The sequence below is a fragment of the Gymnoscopelus microlampas genome (genome assembly GCF_963454915.1).
Source record: "Gymnoscopelus microlampas genome assembly, chromosome: 3".
Lineage (NCBI taxonomy): Eukaryota > Metazoa > Chordata > Actinopteri > Myctophiformes > Myctophidae > Gymnoscopelus > Gymnoscopelus microlampas.
In genome coordinates, this window is record NC_139940.1 from 40,943,146 (window position 1) to 40,952,893 (window position 9,748).

The following is a 9,748-nucleotide window of genomic DNA, read 5'->3' on the forward strand; positions in this document are numbered from 1 at the left end:
TATCTCCATTTTTCATCTTTTTATATTTTTTAATAAATTAATTTAATTTTTTTCACAGTATTGAAAGTAACGGAAATAGCTGATCTACAAGCACACAATGCGTCGTATTCACTATTTTTCAAACATTTAGGAAATTGTTTTCCTAAATTGTACAATAGGCACTGTGCGGTTTTAAATAAGTGACCTTTGATGTTTTCCTTATGGACCATAACTCGACGAGCTTTAACCAGGGTTTGTTTGTGTCTACTCAGCATCTTGGATTTAACAGGTGTTTTATTTCCTCCCGGCTCATAGAACCTCCGCCAGCAGATTCTTGAGCTGCTGGGTCCAATCTCCATGAACCACGGGGCTCATTTTATGGCTGCTATTGCCTATGTCTGGAATGAAAGGAAAAATGTCAAGACTCCAGCAAGGATCAAGGTTGGTTTCATAAAACTGCAACATATATCAGGTTGTCTTCTTGGCAGCTCAGTGGACTCATTTGCATACAGTGTTGAATTATGTGCTACTCTCATATTTCCGTCCTCACTTCACTGTCTATATTATGTCAGAAATGTAATTCTCTTGAAATAATGATTCAAGCAAACCTCCTTTGCAGGAACTGCGTTGTGTTAATGCATATTATTATCGTACTGTATCTGGTTGGTTATCTATTTCCTTCTCTTAGTTTCTACTATTCCTACTTTCATACCATATGTGTGTGTGTCTGTATTATTCCTGTTTTTTTTTTGGCAGGTGATACCCGTTGCCAGTGAGGAACAGCTGCTCCTGGTGGAGTTGGTGCGCTCGGTGAGCGCCATGCGCACAGAGACGGTCATGCAGACGGTCAAGGAGGTCCTAAAACAACCTCCAGCCATTGCTAAAGAAAAGGTTGGTCATTTCCATCAAGGGCCCATGCAGTCCATCTTAACTTAACTGTATTAGTGAAAGTGATCACAATATTTCCACGGCTGAAATCTTTTACGGTAAACGTGATGTGTAACTCACTACATTATCGCAATTCCTTCATCTTTTTTTTTTCTCCAACAGAAGCACCTGTCTTTGGAAGTCTGCATGCTGCAGTTCTTCTATGCCTACGTCCAGAGGTGAGATCTGTGCTTCTCAACATCTGAATGCACTGGGCTCATACAGTAGGACGCTAGTCTCTGGCTGATTTTAACCCATTAAGACCTGAGGCCGATTCTACAAATGCCTTCTAAATCAATGGTTCTCAAACTTTTTCCTAATTCAAAATTATTCAAGATTTTTCAAAAATGTTCAAAAATAGCAGATGTTATTTTTGAAAAATCTAAAATTACTTTTTCAGTTTTGATGGGTTAAACCAGTAGACCTTTCTGAAAGTTTCATCATGCTTTTTTTGTTCAGAACCTCATATTCATCAAACCTTGTACTTGTGAATTATTGGCAATAAGTTTCATGTACAGTAACACCTCAGTGTTAAATTAACAAAAAATGGACCCACAAGGGTCCATAATTATTTAACACTTCAGATTTGACAGTATAATAATATGCTGTCGATTGTCCCCCCTAGGATTCCTGTGTCTAGTTTGGTGGACAGCTGGCCATCTCTGCTTGCACTGCTGAAAGACTCTGTACAGCTGGGACTTCCTGCCCCTGGGCAGTTCCTCATACTGGGGTTAGTTTTATCTCCTCCACTCTTTCATGTGGAACTGTTCTCTCTTTACTCTCCCAACCTATCTGGCTTAGCCTCAAACTGTAACCAGCCAGTGTGTGGTTGTTAATACAAAGCAGCTAATTAACTGGTGGTTGAGTAGCTCAGAAGCATTCATTCCTTTGAGACTCAAACCTCTCACACCCTGGCATGCAGTATAATGTGTTGGTTTCTTCTCCTCTCTAGGGTTCTGAACGAGTTCATCTTAAAGAACCCCAATCTGGAGAGCAAGAAGGACCAACGGGAGCTTCAGGTAATTCCATCCATAATGTTTTTTTTCATAATAGTTACCGTACTCATATGTGTTTCTCTCCATCATGGTGTCTTTCTCTCTACACATGTGGACTTCAGTAGTTGGAGTCGTTGCTCTCTAGGATTTTTTTATTTGATTTAAAAAAAGAAAATTGGGGCTTTTCTGGCTTTATTCATAGTGGTAAGTAGAGATGGACAGGAACAGGGAGAGAGAGATGGGAGAGACATGCAGTAAAGATCGTCGGGAACGGGACTCAAACCCGCGATACACTGTCAGGCTACATTAGAGCCTAGGTGCCCGGACCGCTGAGCCACAGTCCGATTCTCTAGGATTTTAAAAGCTTCAACTGCTGTATTCACTGAATATCACTCCTATACACAGGATGTGACCCATAAGGTGGTGGAGGCTATCGGGACCATCGCAGGCTCCTCTCTGGAGCAGACTACCTGGCTGAGGAGGAACCTGGAGGTCAAGGCCACTCCTCAGATAGTTGTGGAAGGGAACAACCTGGAGTCTGATGTGGAAGGTGAGGATGCTTAAATCTGCACAGCGGCCTTATGGGACCTCACAATTGTACCTGTGAATGTGTCATTGCATATTGTGTTCATTACTGACAGCTGCTGTAGGTACAATTTAGTACATTTATACACATGTTGGAACTTGCACAACTTGCACACTTGAAACTTTATTAATACATATTTTGTGGACTGGACCTGTGACCTGACTTGATGAATACTGAAGTAGATCGTTATGTTGTCACTTAACAAAAAGAAGGTGCGTTACTAGAGTTAAGTCTGCAGCCTTTATTTTATTGTCACATTAAGCTGGTTTGACACTAACTAGTCTTGCTCTATATAGAACGAGCACACCATTCAAAGTAATAGGGTGACCGAATAGAGCAGGGCATGGGAGTTCAACGGAGAAGTGGCCTCTTGTTCTATTCAGTTCCTCAAGCTCTATGTAGGTCTTCAAGCATGATATTTTATGTGAATGAATTGTGGTATTGTGAGAAAGGGGGGGGGGGTATCAAAAAATAACAGGTGTATCTTTTTGTCATGTGCACTCGATATGTTGAAGTTATCAGCCCACTGTGGTGTTGCCTGCTCTCACATCAGCATGGCTGCATGCATGCTGTGCTGTACTAATGGTCGGTGTATGTCTTTTTAGATTTAATGCTCACAGTGACGGAGACTGCCAGCTTCACTCCATCAGTATACAGTGTTCACGCACTCACACTGCTGGCTGAGGTAAAACAACACACTCTCTAGCCTGTCATCTGGCTCTGTGCAGTACATCTTTCTTTCAGCCCGCCGGGTTATTAATATACTTTTCACAATGCATCTCAATTGTGTGGGGCCTAGTTTGTTTTCTAGGCCTGTGCACTTCTAAACATGTACAAGTCTGGACACGGCCATACACTAATACACTCCCACTGAACCCCTAATGGCTGATTTATAATCATCTCCCTGCCCCTACTTCAGTCCTTATAAGCAAACCAATAAATCAATAGGATTGGACTTGAGGTGGCGCTGAAGAATTGAATTCCCTGGCTGACTGCTCCTAGCTTGGCTCTCTTGGCTAACTGTGTATGGTGCAGCTATTTGCTGCCGATTGCAGCTCTTAGATTAATGTGTTTTACTTTAGCGCAATATATTAGATGCTGTGCTGCAAAGCACATTGCCATTATGCTTTGTGTTTTCATATTGCTGCAGTGTTGTAATGCCGTGGCCATACTGAATTTTAATTTACAGCCAAGGAACCTCACAGAGAACGCATGGAGAATTACAGCTTCTGAAAACATTTTCTAAGCAGAATTTAATATTGTTGCCACTTACAGTCAATTGCCGGAACACTTTTGGTTGGTTTGTGAGTTAATCAATCTGGCCACCAATGTATTCACTTTCCTATTAAAGCAATTTCACTGCGGAAATAATGCAAGTGTCTGGTGAGCTCTGACCTTCTACCTTGGTTTTAAAAAATACTTTTGGAGCTGGATCCAGTGTGCGTACTCTGTTTTCTTTTAGCTCTTAAGTCTACCAGCCACTGTGGGGACTAGATTAAAGATGTGAACCCTATGGTCCCTATTTTATAATAGGCAAACATCCGGTGAAAATAGGCTAACATTCGCCGGAAATAGCTGATCTACAAGCTCACAACGCTTCGCATGTTGAGCTTGTAGATTGTCTATTTTTGGCTAAGATATTAGGTGTGGAGGGGATCAACTATAGACCCCTGGGTGACCCCAGTTAATGTACTAATTGAAGTTTATATATGGTTAAAGTAGTTAAAAAGATCCCTTGCCCTGTTTGGAAGCATGGTGCTGTACGTCCATGCTTCCAACTAACAAGTGACCAACTCCAGTCCATACAGTATACCATCACTGTCAGGAGGAAAACGTGTATGTCCAAAACCATTAACTTTTTTAAGGAAATTGAAAAAACAACCTGTGTTACAATACCGAAAGTAGCAGATCTACAAGCTTGTGAGCTTGTAGATCGACTATTTTCACTACTTTGGTGAGACACTGTCATATGACGAAGTAGAGCATTCATTTAGAAAAAAAATTGTGTGTGTGTCAGGTGCTGGCTCATCTCCTGGACATGGTGTTCTACAGTGATGAGAAGGAGAGAGTTATCCCACTGCTAGTTAACATCATGCACTATGTGGTGCCCTACCTCCGTAACCACAGGTTAGAACTTTTGCACAAGTTTAAATAGTTGGTGTTAAGGCATCCTGTTATCTTTAAATTTGAATGATTAAGTTATATAATACCATAGGATGATATGGCTTTTGATATTGAAATGTACTCTGTTAACCTTTTTTTCAATTTAGAAAATGGCAAAGTATAAAAGAGAAATATTTTGAAATGTTAATGGAGAAGAATCAATACTCCCTCATTAAGAAATGAGAGAGATGAAGCTACTTTATTTAAGTGTGACCATGAGTCATATTGTAATAAAAATGGCGGTTCAGAGTGATGCATTCTGTCGTTCCTCTCTTCTTGGCAGTGCCCACAATGCCCCCAGTTACCGGGCCTGTATCCAGCTGCTTAGCAGTCTGAGTGGGTACCAGTACACCCGGCGCGCCTGGAAGAAAGAAGCGTTCGACCTTTTTATGGACCATACTTTCTTCCAAATGGATTCCTCCTGTGTCAGCCAGTGAGTAGGGAGAGGGACATGGCTTGTGCGTGCGTTGGTCAGTCTGTCTGTGTGTACCCACATGGAATATTGGCCTGTTAATTAGCAACACAATTTACTTCTTTTTCAGTTGGAGAGCCATCATTGACCACTTGATGACTCACGATAAGACCACATTCCGAGACCTAATGAGTAAGCTTTGATCAATCAATCAATCTAATTTCTTGTCGACATGTATTACGACCGGGTGTTGACATGCACCAGTTTCAGCTGTGTTTATAATAAAATCAACCGGGCAGAGGTGTATGCTTATCCTCATCATCTAAAGTGGCTTTAGACTTCTTATCACTCATCATATGTTAGCTATACAGACCCCTATAACTTTCCTCTGCATTGTTTCTCTTCTGAAGTTCTGTATCTCCACTGCATAATTGGTCTAATTCTGTACATCCCACACAATCATTTATAACTGAATTAAAGCTTCTGAGAACAGATATAAGATTATTGGCTAGACATTGGTGTAGTATGTCATCCACAAATTAATTGCATGTGTTGTAATCCTGGAGCATGCAATCAGTTGAATGACAATATCCATGTGATATAGTAATAGCCTAGCGGCTGATATCTGCTAGACTCATGGTTTCTGTGGGTGTGTCCTTCCAGCCCGTGTGGCCGTGGCTCAGAGCAGCTCTCTGAACCTGTTCACCAACCGGGACGCTGAGCTGGAGCAGAGGGCCATGCTTCTCAAACGGCTGGCCTTCACCATCTACAGCAGCGAAGTGGACCAATACCAGAAATACCTTCCAGACATACAGGGTAAAGAAAAAGAGATCTTCCCCCGTAAAAGAGGTCCTGTGGGATTTCACCTCTATAAATACAGGTCAATTAAATAAAGAAAATTAGTTCTCAAATATTAATCTTTTGTTTACAAACAAACATCCAAAAAGTGTAAAAGATGTAATTCTGAATCATGAGTATTCTTGACTTTATACTCTATAAGTTACTAATTGTTCCTTGTGTTCTGAAGTTGGAGTTGAAGTTGTACAGTAAATTAAGTCACGTTCAAACTTTCCCATGAACAAGTTTGTGTTGTTCAGTTCTAAATGTTCCCATTTCTGTACAGAACTACAAAAATATGTTCAGTGCTCGAACATACGGTACAGGCACTAGGGCACAGCCACTCTAAACATCCTTGCTTTCTCAAACAACATGCTTATCTACACCCATTGTCACAAAGTAGTAGTAGAATTGGTTTTCTGTTCACACGCCCTACGAGGCAGATCCTTATCCTCTCTGTTGTGTTCATGTGTGTGGGTTCAGAGCGCCTGGTGGAGAGCCTCCGACTGCCTCAGGTGCCAATCCTCCATGCTCAGGTGTTTCTGTTCTTCAGAGTTCTGCTGCTGCGCATGTCTCCACAACACCTCACCTCACTGTGGCCCACCATGATCACCGAACTGGTCCGTACTATTACAGTCTTGTGCTCACACACACACTCACTCAGTTTCTCTCACACACTCACAAATTCTGTGCCTCATACTACTGTAAGACAATGACAGAGCTCATATCTCTGCAAACCTCTCTCTGCAGGTGCAGGTGTTTTTACTGATGGAACAGGAGCTAACGGCAGATGAGGACATATCCAGGTAACTGTTGACATCAGTGCAAGCAATACTATATGAGTGCATTGCAGCAGCAAAGATTGAGCTAACTTTTTATTGTCCGTCAAATGGCTAACGGTTAAAACACATAAAAAGCTGTTACTAGAAGACCTGTTTTCAATGTACTAATATGATTTTGTAATAATATAAAAATATATATTTTTTTTTTTCATAAGGTGAAATTCTCCCTTCATTGAAACTGTTCATACATGTTGAATGAATTAACAAAAATGTACGTATGTATTTAATGTGTCCTATTATCAATTTCCCCATGTGATGAATTATCCTTTTCTCTCCATCTCCAGAACATCAGGGCCATCTGTGGCCGGGTTGGAGACCACCTACTCAGGAGGGAACGGCTTCTCCACGTCCTACAATAGCCAGCGCTGGCTCAACCTCTACCTGTCTGCCTGCAAGCTGCTAGACCTGGCTCTGGCACTACCCTCAGAGAGCCTGCCACAGTTCCAGATGTCAGTACAAATATGCCTGCTTGCGTCAGGTGTTGTTTACAATAGAGAAGCAATGAGCACGTGTCCATATAAATATATTCAACTGTAATGTATTTTGTATATCATCCAAAGTCATACAAAGACCATTGCCCATTGACTAGAAGTTAAAGTATGTATACTTTACATTGCTGCTGTTATAATTTTCCAAAGTATCATACCATAGAGTTTGGCACAATTGCGTTCTATTATTCATGTTGACATGAATTCAAGGACATGTGATTTTCATTCGTACAATAATATTTTCTCCAGGGGACTATTTGCTAGACTTTTCAAATCAATCTACATTTTCAACTGGATTAAAAACCAAGGTCCCAGCTTCCTGCTTTGAAATTGACTCGAATAAGGAATAGAGTTCAAGTAACAGTTCATATGAATGGCCTGTAGTTTCGCTGTTTTACCCCTGCTGGTGTCAGAAAGAATTTATCTCAACGCAAGTGGATGGGTTTTTGACGAACTTTAGACTTGATTTTCTTACCTTAATAAACATTGTCATAAATACCATATGCTTCCAGTCGCTAGTTTAAAGTATCCTTTCAATCATCATGATATGCATTTTGGTAAATTATGGTCACATTTATTCTAAAATTGACCACAAAGTAGGCTATGCTCTAGGAGGGGCGGGATGATTTGATTGACAAGCTACACAACCAATAGCATTCATTCCCCGCTCCCGCTCTTTATTGACAAGCTACCCAACCAATACTGGTCTGGTTGCATTCTGCAGGATATGACGTGATATGGCGCGATATTGAAAGAGGGCGGATTTGAAATTCCTGAACAATCTGCTTCATTTACGGTCTGTAGAAACCAATGGCGTAGCTTCGTCCATTCTTTTCATACAGTCTTTTCATACAGTCACATACTGTGTGCACTGTATCACCATTTGTTTCCCTACTAAGTCAAATACAACGTAAAATGTCTGGTATATTACCCTTCCAAATATATGATTTTGTGTTTGCCTACTCAGAAGAACTCTCTTGAAAAGGTAGAGGTTGAATCACACTGATGAAATAAAGAACCCAGTGCCTTAAAGTGTGCTATCTCATCCCAGGTACCGCTGGGCATTCATCCCAGAGGCCTCAGATGACTCTGGCCTGGAAGTGAGACGCCAGGGGACCCACCAGCGAGAGTTTAAGCCCTATGTGGTCCGACTGGCCAAACTGTTGAGGAAACGAGCCAAGGTATTTTGACCGCTTCTGTCCATTATAATAAGCCTGCAGGGGTGACTTGCTGATTGAGACAAAGTAGATTTTACAAAGCATGTGCATGGGGCAAGACTGATTAACTGTTCCCGTTGAAGTGAAACCTTCTGCCTAAATACGAGTGGTGCACCCTGGCAGGGTGGGATTTCCCACCCGTGAGTGAGTATGAAGCAAGAGCAAAATGGCCACAGTGTTGGTCAATGTCACAGCCCTGTTGATGCAAGTTTTGTTTATATATATATATATTTTTTTAAGGTTTTGTTTATATATATTTTTTTCACATACTCACAGGTAATACAGTCATTACTGCCTTTGTTTGTTATATGGCTCATCATCTGCCCACAGAGTAAATCCTTCTCAGTCTTTAATATTCCATACTGTGGTTTCAATTTCATTGTTGATATGGTGCTGATGGTGAGGACTTCGTAATAGAGTGGAGTAGTGCCCTGACTCCTGTATGATATACTGCTGGCTGAGACCCATTTGACAGCAGCGTTAATTGGAATATACGCAGGAGGGAGGGGCTGCTTTGAAATACCAAGTGCAGTAGGTGATGGAGATGACATTTTATAGGAGCGTTTAACTTTTTAATTTTGATTCACCTAATCTGTCGAACCCCCACCCCCTGGCACAGAAAAACCCAGAGGAGGACTGCTCCAGCCGCACTCTGTCCTGGGAGCCGGGTCACCTTCTGCTGACCCTGTACGTGATCCGCAGCATGGAACAGCTCCTGCCTTTCTTCAACCTGCTCAGTCAAGTGTTCAACAGCAAGGCCAGCAGCCGATCGGGTCCCGGCTACGCCCACGGCGCCGGCGACGGGCCTTTCCCCGGACACAAGGACCCCGGACACAAGCTGGAGAGCCAGAAAGTGTTCTGGAGCCGTGCTCGGCAGGACATTGAGGAGATGGTGGAAAAGGACTTCCTAGAGGGTCTCATCAACAAGACGTGAGGGTGGAGAATACAGGAACTTGGAGGGAGGGAGGGGGGTGGCGGGGGAGATAAATCATCAACACTAGTGAAGAAACTCAACTTGTATATACAAAGTGAAGAGAATATCAGTGGGAAGCTTTTAAAAGTTTGTACATTTGTTTTGTTTGTTTTTGTATTTATAATGAACAATTTTACTTTTCGAAAGCTATTCTATTTAATTTTAATTATTTGTATATAAGCAGCAGCTTTGATGACTACTTTGACATTTGGTGTGAGCCCTTCGGGACAATGTGAAGATGCTGTGCCATTCCATATCGATGTGACTTAATAAAATAAAGACATCAACATTCAATGTCTTCGTGACATTAATCAAGTGTTGAGTCGCGT

The 9,748-nt window shown here is 41.7% G+C and overlaps 1 protein-coding gene across 1 annotated transcript in view; it reads left to right on the plus strand.

Annotated features, from left to right (window-relative positions):
• The window catches only part of dop1a (DOP1 leucine zipper like protein A), a 35,722-nt gene extending 26,322 nt beyond the window's left edge, over nt 1–9,400 (plus strand). Inside the window, exons 23-38 of the mRNA XM_084053322.1 lie at nt 295–420; nt 736–870; nt 1,030–1,085; nt 1,532–1,636; nt 1,859–1,925; nt 2,307–2,451; nt 3,093–3,172; nt 4,505–4,614; nt 4,934–5,083; nt 5,193–5,254; nt 5,726–5,878; nt 6,383–6,519; nt 6,650–6,705; nt 7,026–7,190; nt 8,281–8,410; nt 9,066–9,400. Of these exons, the coding sequence (XP_083909448.1) occupies nt 295–420; nt 736–870; nt 1,030–1,085; nt 1,532–1,636; nt 1,859–1,925; nt 2,307–2,451; nt 3,093–3,172; nt 4,505–4,614; nt 4,934–5,083; nt 5,193–5,254; nt 5,726–5,878; nt 6,383–6,519; nt 6,650–6,705; nt 7,026–7,190; nt 8,281–8,410; nt 9,066–9,380 (1,992 nt within the window). The 3' untranslated portion in view covers nt 9,381–9,400. The remainder of the gene's footprint in view (nt 1–294; nt 421–735; nt 871–1,029; nt 1,086–1,531; nt 1,637–1,858; nt 1,926–2,306; nt 2,452–3,092; nt 3,173–4,504; nt 4,615–4,933; nt 5,084–5,192; nt 5,255–5,725; nt 5,879–6,382; nt 6,520–6,649; nt 6,706–7,025; nt 7,191–8,280; nt 8,411–9,065) is intronic.
• The last annotated feature ends 348 nt before the right edge of the window (nt 9,401–9,748 follow it).